This window comes from Zootermopsis nevadensis, unplaced genomic scaffold, assembly GCF_977971745.1.
Source record: "Zootermopsis nevadensis isolate Lab colony 2312 unplaced genomic scaffold, Znev_1.0 Znev_ptg000001l, whole genome shotgun sequence".
NCBI classification, from domain to species: Eukaryota; Metazoa; Arthropoda; class Insecta; order Blattodea; family Termopsidae; genus Zootermopsis; species Zootermopsis nevadensis.
The window spans coordinates 5,184,196-5,208,664 of NW_028259133.1; the positions used below are offsets into that span (position 1 = coordinate 5,184,196).

The window sequence follows — 24,469 nt, forward strand, 5'->3', positions numbered from 1 at the left end:
ATTTTCCACCTCTTACATAACCTGAAAATTTATTATCATGTTAATAAGATCCAGTCATTAGTTGTTTCAATGTCTAATTGCATCTAAACCCCCGCTTCTAAAAATACAAATACTTTCGAATGTTAAGTACATCACATTCTCCACTGTAGTTAAAAAAACGCGATTTATATTCACTATATATTGGAAACAAATACATATAAACTGTTCAAACTGCTTTGTAACGAAAATTTACGTCCAATTATTATCTCTGGAAGTGCATAACCTAACTTTTCCTTCATGTTCTTTTTTTATTTCAGAGAGAAATTTCAAGGAATTGAGCCACCTGTGGACAGGACGGAGGAAGATTTTGACCCCGGTTCAAAGTACCATGTCATAGCCAGCGTTCCATACATCAGGTAAATAAATATAAATACGACGTGTTTATAATCGATTACATATAATTAGTACTTGCTCATTTAATTAAGAAAATTCATGCCATCTATACAATCCAAAATATCACCAACGTGTTCGCCGCATTCTCAAACCCAAGGAGTCCGACAGCCGACAAGGGGTTGGCCAGGGGGGGTAATAACTCCCCGCCTTAAAAATGAACATGTTACGAAAGGCATATATATATATTATATATCTGTGTGTGTGTTTATCGTGTAGAAAGTGTAGAATGACATCTGTACACCAAAATGCTATTAATAATTCATAAAATTGTAATATTTTTAAAGATGCAATCTTAAGTTTTTTATTAACTTTTAGGTTGTTTAAAACGAAGTTAGATGCAAGTGATATGTCCGAAGAAATAACTACAAATAAAGTCAATTATATTTAAACGAAGTTGTAATGTCTAATACCCGCCACAATAAGAAATCGGTACTGATGATTCGTGATTGTGGTTTCAGGTACTTCGTAAGCTACGTGATCCAGTTCCAGTTTCACAGAGCCCTTTGCGAGAAAGCTGGCCAGTTTGACCCCAAAGACCCCAAATTACCTCTGCACGAATGTGACATCTATAGAAGCACCGAGGCTGGAAATCTTCTAGGGTAATACATAACCTATAAAATAATATAATCTTTCTTTAAAAAACGTGAACTTAGTTCCGAGTGTAATACTGACTGACGTAGTTGTTTGAGTAATTTCAAATCGGAAATGTAATTAAAATAAGACGTTGATGTACCCATGTTGAATATTGGCATATGAAGTTTGGCAAGTTTTCAAATTATCTTCCTTAAATTTGGGACGATGCAGTCGTGTCTAATGCTATTTTTATGTGGTGTTAACTGTAATTTACAAAACACAAATTGGTGAGACGGAAGCTATCAGTAACCAATTAAAGCTATCTGCAAAAATTCAAAAGAACACACTTTTACGTTAAAAAATTACAGTATGATACGTTATTAAACTAGTGGGACCAGCAAACAACTTGGCTTTTATTTAAAAACAACATTAATATAAATAATCAACATTAATAATTCAGTCGGTAATGCTGCTAGAAAGCTTAATACAGAGGCCTTTATCTCAGTATCTCTGTCTTTAATCAATTGTCAAATACTCGTAAGCAACTTTCAAGGGTGCTCCAGAAATTTAAACATTCAAATTAGGATTTAAGGTTTTTAAAGCGGTGAGTCCGAAGATGGCTGTCGTCTGGGTTGTTTCGCCGTGCAGTCTGGTGGAAGTTCACCGACGTTTCAGAGGTCCTTGCTGCTTCCATCATCAAGGCGATGAAATGATGGAGGCATCAAGTATCCCTAAAACGCTGGTAAATTTCTACCATACTACACGGCGCAACAACCCAGACGACAGCCATCTTCTTTAAAATTTTAATTTCTTTTGATTTTTATTGGTATTAACGTCTATTTAATTTACTCAGGTATCTCCATATTATTAACTTTACTGCTATGATGTATCTAGATTAGCCCAGGACTATTACGTATATTCTTGAGAAAATTACAATGACGAGCAGTGTCACATAATATGGAATATGTGAGTAAAATCAGTGAACAAATTATTAAAACCACTGCTCTAGCATATCCACTCAACATTTCTTAAACTTCTGGTGTGATACAAAACTTCTATTGTACTCTGCCATCTGTTACGAAGCTCTGGAACTTGATGTGTAATCTGAGATGCGAGGGTTTCCCGGCTTGTGACGTCATTGTGGGTGGTTATCGGTATTCTAGGAAAACGTATCGCTTTAGTCTTCGGGTTTAACCCAGGTGACAAATATTGTTACGTATAATGCTCAAAGCTCATTTTTGTTTCAAGGTTAAAGTAGGGCCACTGTGCAGTCCACAGATCAGGAGAAAATCCCTGCTAGGAATTCGATATACGCGCATGCGCAAGATTTCGCGGTGAGTGGCGACCGATCCTAAAGGCATTCGTTCCACAACCACTGAACGAACAACAGACGACAGGCTTTCGTGTGTTCTAATGGGTTCAGCTTTAAGATTACCTCACAGAGGCACAGTGATTTAATCTAGAATATTATCACAACACCCGCAGAACACATTAGAGGTGCGCTCACTACATGCTACTCTTAACTGCTTGATGTTTTCAGTCTGTGTAGTAGCGTAAAACTCTGACGTATCACAGTTCCCACCAATAGCAGCCCTCTAGTCCACCAGACAGTAAACATTCCCCCCGCACCGCACCAGAAACGACTTCCCCCAGCAGGGCTTTTCTCGTGATCTGTGGACAGTATGTTAAATTCCCACGTTCTGTCAGATGAATAAAATTGTCGTTCAGTTTAAGTAGGAAAGCGACAATAAAGGTGTTTTAAACTATAAAACATCCAACGTTGCAGGAAAATGCTACAGTTGGGGTCATCAAAACCGTGGCCAGACGCCATGGAAGTGTTAACAGGGCAGCGAGAAATGGACGCTAGTGGTTTGCTGGATTACTTCAGACCCCTTGCGGACTGGCTGGAGAAAGATAATAAGCAGACTGGAGAATACATCGGCTGGGAACCGACTGAGAAACGTATGTATCTTCTAATCGTAAGCAACGGTAACAAGAAAAAGACGGACGCGAATGGATATTAACTCCGTTAGAACAAAGCAGATGGGACAGAGTATGGACATACAGAGATTTGTAAAAATCATTAATGCAGCCTGACTTTTCAGAAGTGTTCGCTAATTCCCGATTCACATTACGGAGGGGGGGGGGAAATTGATTACATACATCGTAAAAGACAGCTATGCAAATTTGAACAAAAGATTAACAATGTTAAGGTATAAATGACGAAGGAATTATAGGTTAAGGTAAACTGTTAGCGACAACTAAGCTTACGTTTTCAAAAATTCTTTCTACTTCGTTTCCACGCGATGATTTATTTTTTTCGTTAAAAATTTCTTTCACGAAGTCACAGAGTAATTTAGTGAGGACTCGAAACGAGATACTAAAACATAAAAATTTTGCTTGTGTTTTAAGTGTCTGGCCCCGTGTCTCCCCATTATTGAAGACTGGATAAATTCATACTTTGGTATATTTCAGCTAAAGCAGCAAGTTTAAATATGAGATATTAATCTGATGAAGATTTCGTATTGCAGGTTGCATAGCAAGCCGAGAGGATCTGGATTCTGTCGAATACGAGGATGACAGAAGAAAAGTCGAGGAAGAGACACGTGACGCAGACCGTGAACAGACTTCGTCACGCTGATGGCAACTCTGCCCTGAATGCAGTACATTTAAAGACATAAAATGGTCGTGTTATCAATAAAATCAAATCTACGGGTGTCTGGTGTGATGCATTTAGAGAACCATCTAAATGAAACAGATTCTTACGAATAAAAACAAAGTATAAATAACTGTATCAAGTTTGTTCACGAACCAAAACACACTAAATTTTATTTATATCTATTACTAGCTGTACAGTGTGTGCTATAAACCCTCCTCGCAATCTTAATGTCGCAATGGAATATCGCATTTAATTTTATTATTATTTATTCGCAACACAAAATGCATACTTACTTAACTTCCTACAGTCAATAATACCAACGTGACGGATGCTATAAATGGTGGCGATGGGACAATCTCTTACAATTACAGCTTTTGAAAGATTTTATGTTGGCTGTTTTGAAGTTAACCATTTTGTGTCTCCCTCTTAAAAACATAATCATTCCGAAAGTGAAAGGATGACTCCATTACGTTGATCCAATTCATAAATTCCGGTTGAAACTGAAATTATTTTGTGCATCATGAAATAAAATCAAATGTCTACTCGACTGAATTTATCATTCTTCCTGCAAATTATAAAGCGTAATATAAATATATAAAGATGCTTGGATAATGACTTCTAAATTAATAGGAAACAAAACTTGCATTATAAAGTCCATCCATTCAAACTGTCCGTCTGTCCAACTGTAAACAAAACTTCCTAGTAGCTACAGCGAACAACTTAACGCACAGTAAAAACTGACAAATTACATTCACTGGAACATTGGTTCAACTTACCATAATAGTATCCTGGATTAGCAGTGAATAGTAGGTGCACTTGAATTCAACTTCTTCAGGTCTTCTTCAGGTACTTCCTCATGAATTAGTTCACGTTCGATATGAAAAGTTTCGTCACAGATTAAATTTAAAACACTAGAATCATATTTAATTTTAATTTTCACAAAACACAGCCACTGTAAATATAAACACGGGTAACTGGTAACTTCTTGATGATTTTTAAGCCTGGGAGAAACGTTTTTAAATATAATCACCAATGTAGGAAGAAAAAATGTTTAATTGAAATGGAAGTATGATTGCAATTACTTATGACTGTGAGCCGAAATTACTTTAAATTCATACTTCCATAAACAAACACATGATCAGACTACGTTCTAAAACGTCCCGAAGTTTCTAGACACTCTATAATATAATCACACATTATTGTCGTACACTGGAATAAACAGCCCGTTGCAAATATAGACCCAAACACTATAACGGGTTCTTTTTCGAAAGAACAGAATCGACGACCCACAAACAGAACAGTCGTTTGAACACAGCGTTGTCGACAACAGCTTAAAATCATGAGTCTACCACCTTGTACTGCGCAAGAAAACAGATGTATTGTTTCTCTAAACAAAAGTTATTTTCCAGACGTAATATTACATATTTACGTACTTCTCTATTCTAACCTCAAACATTTTCCCTGCAACCCGGTACAAGACTAAAGTCCGCACTGCACGTCACTTCCACCAGCCAATACCTCCCCTCCCTTACGTCCCAATACACTGCTAACCATACCTTCAAAAATTCCCATCACTAGGGAAATGTAAACAGAAGACCATCTCACTAGACCCCCTGGCAGGCCTGTAGCGAACTTCTAAAAAAAAAAGAACTCGTTTAGCTAGTTTCTTCAACTATAATACACAGATCTGGCCGTTTACCAAACAACATGCTGACGAAAAGGGCTCATCTAGAGCTACCACGTTTTCTCATAACCCCAGACTTGTTTGCGTCGTGCCTATGAAACGTCTAATTTTAACCCTGAAAGTACTTATAAGCTTGAACATAATATTTAGTTATATGTAAAGGCAGAAATGCATTATGGGTAATACATTTTGACAACAACAAAGTAATTTTACTACAGGAATTAAAAAGAAACTCGAATTGACAAAGTTAAAACAAGAGGCGTTACCAACTAAAGACTTTATGAGTTTATTTTTTGTTTTGAAATATTGTCTCCCATTTGCAGCTTGTACTTAAAGTTAGTTCGGTAGCACAACTTCCTTTGGAGGGGAAATAAAGCCAGTGGTCCCATGTCGTAGATTTACTTCATGTAAGAGAATCTTACGAGCATGATACGAAATGTTTCGTACGCAAAGTTCAGTAGCCATTTCACACACAAGTTTCTCCGGATTCCTTCTAGATGGCTCTGGCAGTCAAATCAGGATTGAGTAGAAATTGTGCTGAGGCAGTGGGCTAGTCACTCACTACTCATAAATGCACTACCAAGACCAAGAAACCTCCGAAAAGGAGGCGGCGAAAACCGACAACAGGGTTGTAGTGCCGAGAAACAACAAACAAGCAATTTTGTTGACAAACATCATAATCTCTTCCCACAACTTCTTGTCCTCTAGGAGTGTATAACAGACACAGCATCAGAATAGAGTGTCTTGCGTATAAAAATTCGGATAAAAATAATATATAAATATTTAATGGACCTAGTAATATATACAGGTAACCCTCGATTTGCGCCGATTCAGAATAACGCCGATTTTGAAACCAGAAAGTCAAAAAGTGAAGAAAACATATTTTAGCATTATTTATAACGTTTTAAAATGTATCTCGTACTGATTCTTGTACTAAATCGTAATTCGTACATCGCTGATTTTGAATAAAAATTATAAATACAGTCATCTCCGCAATTACGTGTGTTTCGTCAATGCGAATTCGCTCCAATGAGATCGATGAATCGGTAAAATCTCTTTGTGAAATGCAAACTTTTGCATATGCGGGTTTGCTCTTATGCAATTTCATTCCTGGCGCTTTAAACTTTCAAAGGACTAATTTAATCTCTGCGGAGGTCCCGGGGTTATTTTTACTACGCGACTTTCTATAGGTCGGCGTCTTACATGAATGCAACTATCGCATGACAGCAGAGATGACTGTACACATCAGTCACATGAAAGAATCACAGTCAATCGCGGGGACCAACGAATTGCCGATTATAAGTGTATAAAATATATTTTTTAAATTCCCTTTATTTTATTTACGTTATTTCAGAGCTTTAAATGTAATGCCATTATATTACTCGTCAATGTTTGGTTGCCGGGAACTCACGTCATTGACTTCCCATTTAATTACATTATAAAAGAGTTTCAATTTACGCCGGTTCGTCCAGGAACGCATCTCCGGCGTAAATCGGGGGTTACCTGTAGTTTCTAAAATCTAGTTTACATCTCTTTTTTTAAAATAACATTCAAAATTTTATGAAACACATAATATTCACCATTCGTTCATAAAATTATTGGCATTTTTCAGAATGATGAAGTTTCTCATTTAATTAGTTGTGATATTATTAAAGGGGGTGTTGAAAAAAGAATTAATTTTTTAAGGGAGAAGTAAGTTTAATCATGAGTAAACTGTTGACTAACACAATATTTAAAATTATTTCATCTTATCTGATAGGTTCTATACAACTAAGGAATTACATTTCGCTGTTTCAAGTAAACTTACTTGTTAATTGGAGATCAATTACGGATCATAGTTAACCGTCCATTCTGTTTCAAATTGCGATATTGACATTGACAAACTTATTTAGCACTGAGACGTGTTGGTGGCCGTGTTAACAGGGGTAGTTGCAGTATTCCGCCAGCAGGGGATCTCGTCATATAAATGTTCGGGTTCTATTCCTGGCAGCAAACTGTTGGTTTTGCTACCCACGGAAGATGGCGGTATGTCATATTGGAGCTCTAGATAAGCTGCAAAGAAATATAAAACTAATGACGTTGAAGATGATACACGATGTATTTAATGGACATTCAGACATATTTAAGAAAAAAGTGTCAGTGGAACCATGGTTCCGGAGAATTTGACGTAAATACGTCTATACGGAAAGGAAGTTTATATATTGGCTTTATTCTAAATATTTCCTTTATACATGCTTTGCAATTGAGATAATTTTGATTAAGACTTTGCTTATTTAACTTGAATTAGTTACGCTTAAGATGGGTCTGTGGTAGCTGAATGTAATGTAATGTAATGTAAGGTTATTTTATTTTAGTGTTCTGTCTGACGACAGGTCCATATGAACAGGATCCTTCCATCCTTTTCTCGGACTGGGACCTGTTCATATACGTTCTTGGCAGATGATCCAGAAGTGGTTTGCCATTGCCTTCTTCTGTGTGTGAATGGAGAAACCGGGGAAGCCCCGGGAGGAAAACTCTGTGTTGCCTAGACCACGGCCTTGCCCAACACAAGTTATAAATTCGGGCACCGTCGGGAATCGAACCCGAGATCCCAGGATTACAAGGCCAGCGTTCTAACCGCTAGGTAACAACAATACCGAGTAAACACGACGTTTCCTAGGTAACCATTGTTACACTTTTTCGTTTCCCTTTTTCGTTCCCCTTTTTTGCCGAATGACCCTTCCTTATAGACGTATTTACGTCAAAAAGATCTATAGGGCATTAGATCCTTCAATTCTCCTTTACAGTAAGCTATTAAAAACTGAAGACCAAGGACAATTTCAGAAACACAACAGTTGAATTAAAATTAAAGCGAAACAATGCAAAATACAGTTTATTTTGGTTAATTTGGACACATCGGGACTAGAACACTTTGACCCAATTAGACGGCTACCCCATTTATGCGAAGTTCCCCGAAAAGAGTTAAGAAGGTTTGTTCTTTAAGATTTGTACCAAATAAACTGCCGCCCCGATTAACCGATGGCCCATTTAACCGGAATCTACTGTATACATGAAAAAAAAACAGGAATTTCTGTAAAGACCTTATGCCGCGTATGCGTCTTCATTCTAAGTTGTAAGTCTAAAATGAAGTACGAATTATAAATAATTATATAATCTATGCCATTATAAGACTATTTAAGTGCATACTTTCACTGATTCAAATTCTGAATATGATAAATTAGCAAGTTATGTCCTTCAACGTTTTGTATTGTCTCCGTGTTTTTAAATTTACCTCAACAGAAGTTAAATATTTTCAAATATCTTTTCTTTTTACACCAGATCTAAAAAACTATGCATAAGTGGCATAAGCGCTGCTCCCACTGCGTTCTGGATTGTAGCGCCGTGTAGTCTGGTAGAAATTTAAAACGATTTCAGAGGTCTCTGTTGCCTCTATGCTGGTAAAATACCAGACTGCACTGCACCACAAGCCAGAAGACAGCCATCTTCTACTTCATAGTTTAATAACTTTTATTAGATTTTTAATTTGTAATAAAACTCATATTTCTTGACATCGTACTTCGTCCCTCAATATAATTCCTGACACTGACCTCAGAGACTTCATCTTATGTTCCTATTCTCTGGACATTTTGTGATCTACACCAGTGGTATTCAACCTTTTTTGTTCGCGTACCCCCAGATATAATTTCTCTTCAAATTTGTACCCCCAAAGTTGTTGGTGTATAATTCAAGTTATACATAATATATAATCTACATCTAAAATAAATTAAATAAATTACATTACTGATTTTTCAGTGTTTATCATAAAATAATATATATTTTTTAAAATTCCACGTACCCCCGGGGGTACGCGTACCCCAGGTTGAATACCACTGCTCTACAACAGTGGTTTATTTTATTTGTAGTGTTCTGTCTGACGACAGGTTCATATGAACAGGATCCTTCCATCCTTTTCTCGGACTGGGACCTGTTCATATACGTTCTTGGCAGATGATCCAGAAGTGGTTTGCCATTGCCTTCTTCTGTGTGTGAATGGAGTAATTGTTGGGATGCCACGGAGGAAAACCCCGTGTCGCCTAGACCACGGCCTTGCCCAACACAAGTTATAAATTCGGGCACCGCCGGGATTCGAACCCGAGACCCCAGGATTACAAGGCCAGCGTTCTAACAGCTAGACCACCGTGGCTCACAACAGTGGTATTCAAACTTTTTCTTTCGCGTACCCCCAGATATAATTTCTCTTCAACTTTGTACCCCCAAAGTTGTTGATGTATAATTCAAGTTATGCATATTACATAATCTACATCTAAAATAAATTAAATAAATTACATTACTGATTATTCAGTGTTTATCATAAAATAATATTTTTTTTTTTTAAATTTCACGTACCCCCTAACATGTCTTCGCGTACCCCAGGTTGAATACCACTGGTCTACACTACCATTCACGATGGATGGCAAAGACAGCACGTTATGCATTCTCTGAGGTATCTCTGGTTTTATATTTTTACATAAAAATCTTTTAATGACTCCATGTAACAAATTCCAAAAGTCTTTTCCTGGCCCATATTTATTTCGTAGGTTGATATATGGCATCCCAGATACTATTTACCTCGTATATTATCTGTCCATTTATTACAATTTTAACTCTTCCCATGCACGTCACAGCTTCTGTTCACATTTCCAGTTGACATACTTTTATATAATTTCAATTAAATCTCTATCTCATAAAATGTCTGACTTATTACGAAAAATTCAGTAGAATTGTTTTCGATTAAAATTAAAAATTTAATACATACTATTGTGAAATGTGGTCTTTTGGGTAGGTTGTGATGACGTACATTATGTGGTTATCAACAATTTGGAGAAATGTATCGTTTCCATCTTCAGGGTATCCATCGTAACATGATATACTTTACCAAGATGGCTGTCTTCTGGGTTGCAGCGCCGTGTAGTTTGGTAAAAGTTTAATAACGGTCTTTGCTGCCTCCATCATGAAGAATCATCACTTTTCGTCCTGATGAAAGAGGCAGTAACGATGTCTGAAACATCAGTAAATTTCTACCAGACTAGACGGCACTTCAACCCAGAAGACAGCCATCTTCGTACTCACCGCCCTCGGAACTTCAAATCGTAAGTTACTATGTTGGGTACGGGTAGGCGCCACACTTTAAACGACAGCTAGCGAATCTGGCGAGCAACTCTCATACTAAATGTCGAAACGAAATTCCAATGCAAGGGCTATAGTTAACGACAGTAATCTTGTGTTATTGTTATTGTAACAAGAATAGTGGTCAAAATGCTGGTTACAATCACGATTGTCTAAAATTAAACATTTGTTTGTTGTGCTCAGTAAGGTCTACAGTCAAACGTAAAAAAAACTGCAGTTCTATGTAAACACATGTTCGAAGACTGAACTAACTTGACTCGAGACCAGCCACGTGCTGACATCTAGCGTAGGTCCGAGGTGTGATAGTATGCTGCTTGGTCAGGATTATTGCACACCTGCAGAGACAGTGATAAATGATTGTAGAGGAGCGGCCTATTAGTGATTAGCGTGGGAAAGCCGTAGAACTCGGAGAAAAACCTTCTCCAGTGTCATTTCGCTCATTACAAAACAGTTTTCAGTAGAAACAAACCATCGTCTAGCCGCTTTCATTAGCTGTGTATCAAAGGAACAAAAAGGTTTTTAGAACTGACTTATAAATCCGCATTCTTGACGAGTTCGACAGTCCATTGCGTAAAGTGTTTAGGTAGAAATCAGTTACGCGCTTGGTAATTTGGTTCTGTGAACTTACCTCTCGTATTGTTGTGGGAGTTATAAGGAAGTTCGAGATTGTTGTTGGTTGCTATGGTGCCGGACACATCCCCGAAACACAACTGCAGGCCGTCTGGACTAGACGTAGGCCGGAATTCGGTGTCCGGGAACAGATGTTCAACTGTAATGCACATGGAAATGAGAATCCGCGCACATAGAAGTGATTTGGTTTTTTAACATTTGATATTCAAGTTAATTTACAGATTGTTCTTGGTTTTTTGTTTTATTTATTTCACCTAATGTAATACATTATAATATGTAGTAAGCATTAAGCATTATCTCGATATTCGCATCAAATTGTTTGCCATTCCAAGTTACGCATGCGTATAACTGACTAAATAGAAAGGCATTGCTCCTGTATGAAAAGACATGATGTAAACATTCTGAGACAGTTTTTTTTAGAGATATTAATTCGCTTACGAAATCTCCTTCCTTCTGCCACTGAATTTCTAAATGTAAAACCCGTGGCGGGGGGGGGGGGGCTGAAACAAGTCGCACTGAGACACGGCTATGCCATATCGCAAAATCTGAGCTAAACAAGGAAAGAAATCAAAATAGAAAGTGACGCGGGGGCAGTTAGGAATGCAAAGCAAAGTTGAACACGGGGGAGCGTGTTGTATGTACGAAGTGTACGTATGTTCTAAACACATGCGTAATCCTTTCACCTTGCTCAGAAATCCAGTTATTTTCCTTCACATGAATTAAGTCTGTATAAAAACTAGTTAAGTTACTGAAGAGTGTAATTTCAGTATGGAGATAGCAGAAATTTTTTTTTTTTGAAAGGAGGGGATAAAGTATCCTTCATGATGCTTCCACTGACTGTAAATATGTGATGAGGTTAAGGAACAGATTAATCAGCGTATCCGAAACAACCGAAGAATCAAGACTGCTTAAATAAACATCAATGACAAAAAGAAGTGTTGCAAGAACGGCTTAAGGCCCAACCAAAAACAATTTATTCTGTTGGGCTTTTAGACGAAATGCACTGAAAAGCGGGTTTAGCTCACACTTACACTACTTATATTATCAAGCCGATGTTGTCGCCTTGACATGTCTCGCAAGAAAGGGGGGTAGACCTTCACACGACAAGGCAACGTCGCAAACAGAAGAGTCGCGAATAGCGATCTGTTATGTAAACGTGGCAACACCGCCGTAAGATTTTAGTATCGATAATGTAAACAGTGTAGCGCTGTAACACCTGGTCCTAGGCATTAAAACAATCGAAGATTCGAGATTGAAAACACATGAATTGCGACAACTTTTCTCTTTTTACATTTCCGTATTTTGATAAATAAGTGTTTTCATGTAGGTTCCGTCTTTCGTGAAACGCTGCATACACACACATCCAGGAGGGGGAGGGGGGGTCCAGGGAATATTAAACCAAAATCCGTTTCGCCTCAAAGCGAGATGGATTCTTTATCCAACAGCATCCTTGTGCCGACAAGTCTCCCTCTGGACTCATATTTGACCAACTGGTAACAAAAGGCTTAAGGATGCAGTTTTTTAACTTTAATTGGAAACACGCCCAAAAATAAAGAGTGGGGGTTGTCACTGAAATAGAATTACTAAAGGACCACGTTCACTACCACTTATTTATTACACTAACACTGTTTTCTAAATGAAGCTTGACTTTTCCCCTTGTTTTATAATTGTTTATTTGTCGTCAGTATAAATATGTTTTTTAATAGTTTAGTGAATTCTTATTTTTTTTATTCTGTAGTTTACAAATCGAATTTAAATTCAAATGGACACTGACTGAATTTAAATAAATTATTGTATTTTAAAGGCTTGTTAAGGCAACAAAGAAAATTATCGTGAGATGGGTAATGCAGGAATTCATAATCGGGTGGAAAGGTTGGACGAAGTTGTAGTTAGGAACTACAATTGTAAAATGAGCAACTACAGCGCAGTTCCGACACATCCTCAAGTACTGACGAAACGAACGTCAGACCTCGTGGCGCAACGGTAGCGCGTCTGACTCCAGATCAGAAGGTTGCGTGTTCAAATCACGTCGGGGTCAACTAGAATTTTTTAAGTATAAATTTTATTGTTATTATTGATAAACGTTACTTGAAAATAATTTAAATGAATTTAATTTAAGCTCATTTTTTTGTTAAAGTGGCTTTGAAATGTGAATCCTTATGTCCTCTTTGTACAACTAATTTTTTTTTTAATTCCTACCACATGAAACCGAAACACCCGAGGTGGGCCATGGTACAAGATGGTGCAAGTCTTAAACTGTATTTGCAATGTAATGCAATTACATTTAAAGATAATAGCTGAAATTCAATGAAACAAACTACAGTTAATTAAAACTAATTCATGGAAATTGCTTAAAAGTAGACCACAGCGCCATAAAAAGGAAACGGTGTCAGTGGAACTTGATCAACAGTCGGGTACTCACTGCTCAAGGATAAATTTGTACACAGAAATGCAATAAATTCATAATTACTGTGGGCTTTGGCTTGAGTTGGTATAATTTTGTGAGTGCCTTTTTTAAAAGTGGGTTTTTACGTGTCATAAGCATCTGCTTAGTTTCATTTGATATCACAAACTAAATAACGAGGTGCGATCGGAAAGTTTCAAGACTGTGTCAATAGCGGGCGAACCGGATGTAGTACGAGCTTCTGCCTTTAGAGGGTGCGGCCTACATTCATAGTGAATTAGTGTGCCAGCCGGCATCATCGAATTAGCATTTTTTTCTTAGTTACGGGCGTTTGGGTAGTGCATTACACCGACTCTCCTGCGATTTCGGAATGGCGTGTGCATCAAATTTTGCCAAAGACTCGCCAAAACGGCTACGGAAACCTATGAAATGCTAAAGAAAACATTTGGGGAGTCCGCAATGGGTCGTGCACAAACTTTTGTGTGGCATTCACGTTTTAAAAATGGCCGAACCTCTGTCGATGATGACGAGCGTTCTCGACGACCATCTTCGAGCACAACGCCCGAAAATATTACGAAGATTCGGCAGGCCATTCACGAAGATCGACGTCGTACCATCAACGACTTGTGCGACATTGTTGGGATAGGCTATGGGACCTGTCAGCTGATTCTAAAGGAAGAACTCCACATGCGACGCATCCTCTCTAAGGACCAGAAGCAGAATCGACTTCTCGTTTGTCAGGAGCTCAAAGATCTTGCAAGAACCGACCCCAACTTCCTTTCTAAGCTCCGTGTGAGTTCTTCCTCTTCCCAAAGATGAAAATTCAGCTAAAGGGAAGGAGATTTGAGACGATAGAAGAGATTCAGGCAGAATCGCAGATGGTGCTTGACAGGCTGACAAAGAAAGATTTCCAGGGATGCTTCCAGGCTTGGCAGCGGCGCTGGGATCGTTGTGTTCACTCCCAGGGGAACTACTTCGAGGGTGATGGATGAATTTAATACCTGAGATAAGTGTACGGGTTTTTATAGGGGCAGTCTAGAAACTTTCCGATCGCACCTCGTACACTAGTCCTAAATTTTGTTGTACGATTTGATATAAAAATGCCCCTGCAGAAATCGTCTAGGCATAGAACAGATAACTAGAAGCACAAAAAAGAAGTTAGTTACACCGGAACTTCCGATTTATACGTAGATTTACGTAAAATATTCCACTATAAAATTTTACAAAAATCTATCAAATAGGAGCTGAGTTGTTACAAGTTCACAGATAAATGGTGACAAAGCTATTAGGTATTCTTTGCAAAATTCCCGCGCTTATCAAAACATGAAGTAATGAGGCTTGCGATAAGATAAATGGGATGTATTAGTCTATTATTACATGACAAGTTATATTATCCTAAAACATATTTTATAATTAGAATAGCATTACGACAATAATTTAATGTAGGCCTGTGTTCTTACATGTCCAACAAACTGCTAATAACCACGATCTACACAAAAGTTTGTTGTTCAAATGAAGGAGTGTAGAGTGTTTACCATTAACTACGTTATTTTTTTACGCTAACTGAAGATTAGTTTTCATCGTGTGTGTAAGATTTTTCTAATGCTTCCAATTTATAACACTACCTACAGTCACACTTTTAACTATTGGCTGCTGACTTTTTCCCTTTCTGATCCCATCTGGAGCTACTGCGCAGTTGCCTAATCACGTGTTCTTACAAAAACTCGATGTCACTGTACGTGTAGAGTCAGTTGCATCCCTGCCACCAGTCTCAATTGTGGCACTGCCATCGGACAGTTGAAGACGTGTTCTTAAACATGGCGTAATTCAATAATGTTATCTAATGGATCCACGATATGTAAGCTTCACGCTAAACACGTGATTATTGACTTACAGTTATGTGTCACGTAAGAGGAACGGACAAGGTAAAAAGTAAAGTAGGTCCTCTACACGCCATGTAGGCGCTTGGGAGGAGAGGTGATATAGCTCCTACTCATTCTTGACTTCGGCACTAGATGGGGGTGAGTGGTCGGCATAACGCCCCGGGAAAGGACCCCGGTACCCATTGTAGAGGAGGCTGGGTGGGCCCCAGAGCCGGTCTAGACGCAAAGGTTAGACGAAAAACCCTCTGCCCTCGTCGGGGATCGAACCCCAGTCGTCCATCCTGTAGTTAGTCACTATACCGACTGAGGCACGGCAAAGACAATAAAATTAAACATATGAATACGCAGCCTACTGATAATCACATTTTGCTTCCCCTAGTTAAAAGAAAAAATATTACTAACTGCTTTGGAAAATACCCAAGTCGGTTTGGTGCCCCCACGTCAGCTCTTGCTGACTGTCCTGTTCCCCCACCTGTACGAACGTAATATATAATGACCATTGTATCATGCAAAATCACAGAGAACAAATTTGTAAAATTTATCTACAGTAATTGGAGTACACTTATCCATTCTTTCTTCATTTCTGTTTAAGTTTGCGTATTGATAATTTGTTTATGAACCGAGACTCTTTCCTCCCAGTTTCCTTTCATTACGAAATAAAGTAAGCTTATGAGATCATCACGCAGAGACAGAGAGCTCTGGAGGGGCGGAGGGGAGAGATGGGGAGGGGAGGGGAGAGAGAGAGAGTGTGTAAGGTTTTGTCGTTTCCAATTTTGAACTAGCTGATTGTTTTTTGAGAAATTTGGTAAAACAGTCATGCCACTGAAGGCCACCCTGCCTTCGTACGTTTTAATTTTCTAGTGTTGGTAATAACAACATGGCAGGCATGTGAACTTCTGAGGCGCCAACCTCATAAGGTTACATGAACGCCATATTTGTGATTGATGTCTAAATGAACTTTTACACGAAACTTTGTAAAAATCCATATAAATTATTTCATAATTTGTTGCAGGAGAGACAGATGGACACAGGGACATGATCATACCATAAGCTTATTTCTCCTTTATAAAATAATTATAAATTTTAATTTCCAGAGAGTGCACAGAATGCAAAGAGAACGGACATTTTGAAACTGGACAGCTGTTTGATTGCGACTCACGTGAAAGTGTGGTGACATCCCTCGTGCAGTTATACATCTGTGGTCCAGGAAATTGTTGTTCGTGCTCCAATCGTTGCATCCTGACAGATGTAATCTCTTTCTCGGCAACTGACATCTTTGCCTTGTTTCTGCGATGCGACACAAACAGCGTCACTGCCGCCAACACAATTAGCAACAGAGCAACTCCTCCAGCCACGCTTGCACTAGACACCAGGTTCCAGACACCGCTTGTAGATTCCTCACTGTCGTCTTCATCTCTTCTTTCAGATAGCAAACCATCAGAAACGATTATTACACCGCGTGGTGGAATCTTTATGTTTTGTGGTTCTGTAATTTCTATTTCTTCAGTCGTCTGCTCAATTTCTTCGATTTTTATTGTGGCTGGCTGTTCACTTTCTTCTGAAAAATCTTTATCATCGTCTTCCTTCGTGTCTGTTTCAGAATCAAGTTTATTAGTTTCATGATCAGGTAATGGGATATTACTCGTCACTGAATTGTTACGAACTTCGTTAGGTATCTGTTTTCCGACTTCATTTTCTGTGGTAAGAGGAGATATCACAGATGAGGAAGTAGTTGTGCTTGTCACAGATGTGGTAAATTTATCATCAGTCGAAAAGACGCTTATTTCCGTCTCTGAAAGTGGAATGTCTTCTGTCTGAGGATCACTGACTTCTGTTTCTCGTAAGACTGTGCCAGTATTATCGTCTATTTGTCTGTTTACATCAAGATCTTTGTTATTACCAGCTCCTTCGTCATGAGTTTGTGTTTCCATGGGTTTGCTGGTTGTATATATCTTTGGAAGTGAAGTTGTAGGATATGTCTCCAACCCCTGGTTGTCAACTGAGGTCTCGTCTGGTAATCTGCATTCTCCCGTTATGTGGTGGCAGGTTGAGTGTTTGAACCTGTTACCAAGTTCACATGCACATTCTTTCATACATTCGTGGCCATAGGTCCCCTCGGTGCAGGCAATATCACATCTGGAATGGAATTGTTTCGTTATAAAAGATGAAATGATTTAGTACGAGTAATTAAAATGTGCGTCGAAAACATTTGTAGTGAAGAGATTACAAGAGATAATAATGTACAAGGTCAACCATTTGTTATATGATGAAAGACTGTCGTGTTACAAGCCGCGTCAGTTGGCTGAACTGCCTTCTACCGTTCAGCCACCTGACGCGGATGTATAATCGGCGTAGTAGTTTTTGGCCGGTGGAGAAGCTAGCGGAGCTGGCGGGCGGGCCTACTCTGTGTATCTGAGGTGGCACGGTCAGTGTATTTCTTTTGTTTGGGCGTTCAGTCAGACAAGCTCCTCGGTGCAGTCAACATTATACTATCGCACAAGTGACTCGCTCCTAGCCTTCCCCTTGAAAATTCAACCGGCCAAAAACTACTGCGCCGACTATAACACGAGAACCTTTCGTCAACTTCAGTCGCCACGAAAGCTTCGCTTTATACATTTGTTACAACTTAAGAAAGTAACCATATTTAAGCCTTTAAACTCATGTGTATTTGACTTAAACAGGTTTAATGAATTTTTCACCAGTATCTTATCATGTGCGTAAGGAATTTTGTGAAGTTGAATGCTAAAGATTTTTTTTCAGTATTTGTTTTATAATAAATGTAATATGACGAATACCATCAGTCTCCTGTCGACTTGATGGAATTTCTTGTACACTCGTCTTATTTGTGATATGTGACAGAATATAATCATTTGGACCCCTGTAGTTGTTATATTTTATTTAAAGGAAGAGTTCTATACTTCACAGCAATGTCTTATACAAATGTTTGTGAGAGAAAACGACGCACTTTTCAAAATTGCAATCAACATTTTTTGAATGGGGGTATTTAAAGAACTACATTTGTAGAGATAATTTTGATAATAAAAGTGCACCATGACAGGGATCTATTTTTCAGTTTCGTAAGAATTGTTATGACTTTTTTTATGCATTTGGGCTTACGTTAATGAAATATCTTTGAATGTGTTCTAACATACGTACACAGTTAGAAGCTCAATGTTTCTGTGTTTGAAATGGACATGACAAAATAAATTTCTTAATATCTAAATATATTTAATTGTACAAGTAAGTCGAAAAATATTTTATCGCTAGTAATATTACAGTAACAATTTTTTCTACCTATATTATGTATAAGAAGGCAATTTAAAATTGTTATTTTACTGTAGAAAATGAATATCAGGTTTCATTTTTAATATATTTAAATATGAACACACAAGCCTCAAGGTACAAGCGTGTTTGCCTCTTTGAAAGTTTTAACATTTTTACAAATCAGTCACACAGGTAAGATAACTAAAAAATTGTTTTGCATCTTATACGAAATGTAGAATATTTTTAAAATTCATTCAGTTTAGATCTACCATTTTACTTCCCTTTCATATCAATTTATGTCTGTTGTGTCAAACTGCTTATCATATTAAACATAAATATTCACCGTAAATAATAAATAAGCAGTTTATTTCTGGCCTGTGATCCACGGTTTTTACTTTTCGAAAATATGAACATTCGTAAAAGAACTAATGTTTCCAGACTATCTGGCTTTTCATATGTAATAAGCGTCTAAATTTCAGTTTGCCACTAATTAACTTATTTAGTCGTATAGAATCAATAACTTCAATAACAGCTTCGCAGTTGGTATACGGGAACCCAAATGCTATATCGGAATAATGTACTAAATTTCAAAAGTTTGCAACATGAAACTTTAAAGAATTTAATATGGCACATCCATGTTTAATATTTTATTCACTTTAACACTGAATCATAAATTTAATATTAGAAAGAAGACTTACAAGGACCCTCTCCAACCGTCGGTACATCTGCAGGTTCCGGTGACGTGGTTACAATCAGCTCCGTTCTGGCATTGACAGCGCTGCGTGCACGCTGAACCCCATAGTCCTTTGCGGCACTCTGATGGGAACATGGAGCAGCGCCAACAAGTTTGAGTGGTAGCAGATTTCAATTACGTACAGAAACAATTGAATGAGGCGGAATGAAGAGATAATTAGACGTCACTTAAAATCAGCTCTTGATAACCCAACAGCCAACACTTAATGACGGCATATTTAATTCAGTGTCAATAATTTAAAGTGATATGGTACTGGTAAAGAACTTCGATTTTTATACCGTGTGTATTTATTGATCTTTCACCTTTTTTTACTCATGTGCAATTGCAGTGTTTCTGAACCTCAGTCCACAAATTGTGCCTTAGGGGCTCATGAGTTGAATAAATTCTACTCAGTAAAACACACCGTGTTTCAAAAGTAGCTTTACAACTTTGCAGGAGAATATAAATTTATTTAAAGGACGTGCGCAATATTTTTCAATGCAAAAATTTAGCCAAACAAAGTTTCATGCACATAAACTGTAGTACCGAAAACCGCCACCGCGAGCGCTCCCGGCCAGTGTGATCAAGATGGCTACTTTCACAGGTGCGGAGCGAGCTTGTTGTGTGTTTTGGTTCGAAGAAACAAAAGTCTGCTACACAAGTTCGAAGGAAATTTCGCACCCAGTATTGCAAGGAACCACCCAGTAGGCCTACAATTTACTCGTGGTACAGGAATCTTGTTGTAATAAGAGACGTAAGAAAGTATAATTAAAAGTGAATTTTATTGTATGATAACATTGTGTGGCTCGATTCTTAGGTTATGACTAATCGAGGGGAACAAAGGCTGCCTGACACAAAAGTGCACACATGCTTGGAGTTGTCTTTGTGCAACTCTCATGTGTCACCACCACGTGCATACTGTTACAGCCCCAACTCCTTTGACCAATGCCTAAGACGAGCATTATAAATACTCATGTTGGGAGTAATATAGGATTCATTCTTTTGTATCTTTGGATCGCTTTCAACAGGACATTCTGTAAGTGCCGTTGGGCACTACATTAATATCCGTTTAATAAATCCTTCTTCAATTGGAGTTGTGTTTTTGGAAGTTAAAAAGTCACCTCTAACTCTCCTTGAGCCGGACTTAGCTCCGCTCCGAACCAACGACTATCCCAACTAAAAGACTTGTTCGATGATCAACATCCACGGTTAAACAAGTAATTGAGATCACAAGACATTTCATTGTTGAGACTGGATGATCTGTGTGCCATACCAAGAAAGTCTGTAGGCCACGTGTTTCTGAAGACACCGTGGAACAGATTAGGGAGAGTTTCGCTCGAAGTCCACGCAAGTCAACGAGACGTGCATCTCGGGAAAGTGGGATTCCACATTTGACTGTGTGGTGAGTGTTACGAAGACCTCAACTACCGTTTCCCAGGTCGGTGGGCCACCTCGTTCCCCGGATCTAACACTCTTAGATTTTTTCTTGTGGGGGATTTGTTAAAGATCGAGTGTACGTGCCACCCTTACCTGCAAATGTGGCCGAACTCCGAACTCGAATTACCGCCCCAGTTGCTGAAGTGACACCGGAGATGCTACACCGCGTGTGGCAAGAAATTGGCTACAGATGAGACGTCTGCCGCATAACAAATGGAAGTCACATTGAACCATAAAATTCTGATGGACATAAAACTTGAAGTGTTTGACTACATTTCTATGTTCTGAAATTATTTGTTTCTCGTATCAGTTCACCAATATCTCGCCCTCAAGTTGTAAAGCTGCTTTTGAAACACCCTGTATAAAGCGGCAAGTTTCAAGTTCTTTTCTCTGTCACGCTCTCTCTCTCTTCTCTCTCTCTCTCTATATATATATATTTATTTATTTATTTTAACTTTCACACAGTGAAGTAACAAACATTACGAAAAAACGTCTATGTTTTAATAAGTCTACATCCTATTCAATTAAAATGTATGAGATAATTTTGTGTAGGGCATCGGCGGTACAATGTTGTACAGTACACAGCAAAATTTTGCCTAATTAGCATTATTTCTTGGAATCTTTTATTAACGGCTATGGAAATCACAACGGGAATTTAGTACGTATTTCTCATTTCTTCGCAGCATCCTATAAAATGATTATGTAACAGCACAGGAATTCGCATCGAATGGCATTCCTCACCGGTATCGCAACGCTCGCCCGTGTAGCCTGGCTCGCAGAGGCAAGTGTCTGAACTGGCACACACTCCGTGCAGACATCCGCTGCACACTGGCACACAGAACGCCTCGGTCCGGTCCGGTTCGTATCCCGCACAGCAAATATCCACCACTCGCTCACGCAACTCCGTCTGAAACAGATCAATGTCTTAATCCCAGACCGCGACGTGGGTCCCACCACAACACCACCAACAAGTCACTGCACGGACCAGCTCGCCTTTAATAGAGCCCGAATGTTCATTACCGTGTTCACAAAAGCCCATCACCGTTCCCTATCTTAAACCAGTTCAATCCAGTCCATAACTTTACACCCTGCTTCCCTATAATCGATTTTAATATTATACTCAGTCTTATATACGCCCTTTGCGTTGTTAAATAAAATTTTTTGAACGAATTTCGTATCAAAATAATCCGTTTCGAGACCCTTTAAAACATTTCGCAACATGCTGGTTGAATGACCGGTGCCCAACTCAGAAGCGGGATGACCACCCCTTGTCGGCCTCCGCGAATGCTTATTCAGTGTAATAACAGCTGCTATATTTACCTGGCGGTATCCACATCCACCCGCAATCTGACAAGATGACAAGGGACCCAGTTAACATGATTAGGCTGGAAGTTGCTTATTTAAAAAATATTCATGTAGTCAGAATTCCCCAACTCCTTTACATTTTTTGTATACTCTGTTTTTTTTAAAAAAAATGTAGCTCAGAACTGGTACGAGAATATAGATCAGTGGTTCTCAGACTTTTAATCTGAGGCTCCCTTGATGCGAATAAAAAGTTTGAGGTCTCAGAACTACAACAAATTATTTAAAATGCTATTCAGAAGTATCGAGAACTGTAAATATATTAAACTGTATGGTTATAATATAATGTGACCATTTACCAATTTGTTCCAGACCAGGGATTCTCAGCATTTTTCGCTGGCGTACCACTAATTATAATTTAACACATTAAATGTACCACTAACCAAATACATTCAGGGAAAACCTTTTTTGTTAAAACTATATTTTGATTTTCTTACTTAGTACCAGTGGTACGCGTACCGTAGGTTGAGAAACGCTAGCGAGCAAGAAGAAGAAGAAGAAGAAGAAGAAGAAGAAGAAGAAGAAGAAGAAGAAGAAGAAGGAGGAGGAGGAGGAGGAGGCCACTGTTCCTAATTTGGGAAAGGCAGATACAGACAATAAGATATGGATACAGGCGAGTTCAAAGAGCAACAATGTCTCCACCGGTCATTCAACCTCCAGACGAAAGTGACACGTGTTCTGTGTCTGCTACTAACCTGAATCATGAACTTGTCTTTCATCTCGATCTTGTATTTGGTGCAGCGTGGTGGTACCTTCAAACACCACGTGTACGTCTTAACTCTCATTGGTTCCTTCACAACGACTCGCATCGTCACATTGTACCTAAAAGAGTAACGAACTTCAATAAAGTGAATCGTAAACACCTTCTTGGGTTCCGTTTTGTATTTAAATTCATACTTGTGTTGATAAGTTATCACTTACGTAAGCTTACCTCATCTTTCATTTTGATCTGTCACACCTAATTGGTTCATATGACAACGTTTGCTTGTCATGCGCATTTCAACGTTTTGAACAGCTGCTGCGCGCGCACTCCCACGAATGACGTAGACTATATATAGATACTATACTAGATATAGTAGGCAGAGAAACCAAACCAGTTGTAACACAGAACTTACTTTTCTCGCTTGTGACACACGTTTTCTCCGGTTAAATTTGTGGCGCTCAGCACAAGTGCTGTGAACAGCAGCGTTGCTAGGGGCAGGATAAGGGTTACCATGGCAATGGCCTTGTGAATCCTTCAGCACCCCACCTGCTTCATCAGGCCCTGTAATAACGGTAGCATCAGGAGGACAGCTGACCGATAAACTTGAGGCTACATTGTAACTGCTTTATGCAGGGGGATTCAAAGCTGTTTGTGGCAGTCGACGTCACTGTGAGACAGAGGGAAGGAACTTCGAACATCTGTTGTGATATACACTGTAGAATTTATTCAGTGAGCTGAGATGTCTCCACCTCACGAAAAGAAAATTACTCTGTACTCTGAAGTGACAATTAAAAATCCTTCAAAGGGCAGACTTTGCTTGCTTTCTTTCTTTCATTACAAACAGGGAAATAAACTGACATGTCATCTGAAAATAAACTGTTTCCATTTTGTATAAATCGACAATCACGCAAACAAAAAGGGACACCAACAGAAAATACGTCTGAAAAGGTGGCGAATCTTTAAAAAATTACATTTTCTATCATAAATATTATCAAAATTCTCAGAATAGCAATAATGCACTGAAATAGACGACAGTTTGCTCATCCATGGTTTAATGAATACATAACTCTGTAATATATATTTATTTTCACAGTCTATACACAAACGTTTTAGTTAAATGATGTTGTTAAAATATATAATATTAAAACATTATGTAGTATAAAATATTATATTTTGGCGCTTTTATCGTAAATACGATTTACATTATTTAGCACTTTTTTATTCATTAAACGACATGTTTCGATGGATAAGACCTCATCTTCAGGTTTATATCAATTTTATAATATTTTAAAATTATTAGATATTTTTATAATACATTGCATAAAAACATTGCATAAAAATATCTAATAATTTTAAAATATTATAAAATTGATATAAACCTGAAGATGAGGTCTTATCCATCGAAACATGTCGTTTAATGAATAAAAAAGCGCTAAATAATGTAAATCGTATTTACGATAAAAGCGCCAAAATATAATATTTTATACTACATAATGTTTTAATATTATATATTTTAACAACATCATTTAACTAAAACGT

At 38.2% G+C, this 24,469-nt stretch overlaps 2 protein-coding genes and 1 non-coding gene across 10 annotated transcripts in view; 2 read left to right on the plus strand and 1 right to left on the minus strand.

Moving 5' to 3' along the window:
• Positions 1-3,794, plus strand: part of LOC110840990 (angiotensin-converting enzyme-like) — a 31,780-nt gene extending 27,986 nt beyond the window's left edge. For all 3 annotated transcript variants that reach the window (XM_087354958.1, XM_087354918.1, XM_087355013.1), the window contains exons 11-14: positions 297-395; positions 891-1,031; positions 2,792-2,967; positions 3,537-3,794. In XM_087354958.1, coding sequence (XP_087211084.1) covers positions 297-395; positions 891-1,031; positions 2,792-2,967; positions 3,537-3,646 — 526 coding nt within the window. In that variant the 3' untranslated portion in view covers positions 3,647-3,794. The remainder of the gene's footprint in view (positions 1-296; positions 396-890; positions 1,032-2,791; positions 2,968-3,536) is intronic.
• Positions 1-24,469, minus strand: part of NimA (Nimrod A) — a 126,181-nt gene that overhangs the window by 84,623 nt on the left and 17,089 nt on the right. For 4 of the 6 annotated variants that reach the window (XM_022086217.2, XM_022086235.2, XM_022086228.2 and 1 more), the window contains 7 exons: positions 23,343-23,491; positions 22,923-23,049; positions 21,607-21,772; positions 19,394-19,511; positions 16,591-17,567; positions 11,143-11,283; positions 4,577-7,400 (listed from right to left, as the gene is read on the minus strand). In XM_022086217.2, coding sequence (XP_021941909.2) covers positions 7,237-7,400; positions 11,143-11,283; positions 16,591-17,567; positions 19,394-19,511; positions 21,607-21,772; positions 22,923-23,049; positions 23,343-23,443 — 1,794 coding nt within the window. In that variant the 5' untranslated portion in view covers positions 23,444-23,491 and the 3' untranslated portion in view covers positions 4,577-7,236. Of the gene's footprint in view, positions 1-4,440; positions 7,401-11,142; positions 11,284-16,590; positions 17,568-19,393; positions 19,512-21,606; positions 21,773-22,922; positions 23,050-23,342; positions 23,492-24,469 lie in introns of those variants that run through there. The other 2 variants (XR_015536938.1, XR_015536946.1) reach the window with 1 other exon arrangement.
• Positions 13,111-13,182, plus strand: TRNAW-CCA (transfer RNA tryptophan (anticodon CCA)). The gene has a single exon. It is a non-coding gene; the product is annotated as a tRNA-Trp (tRNA).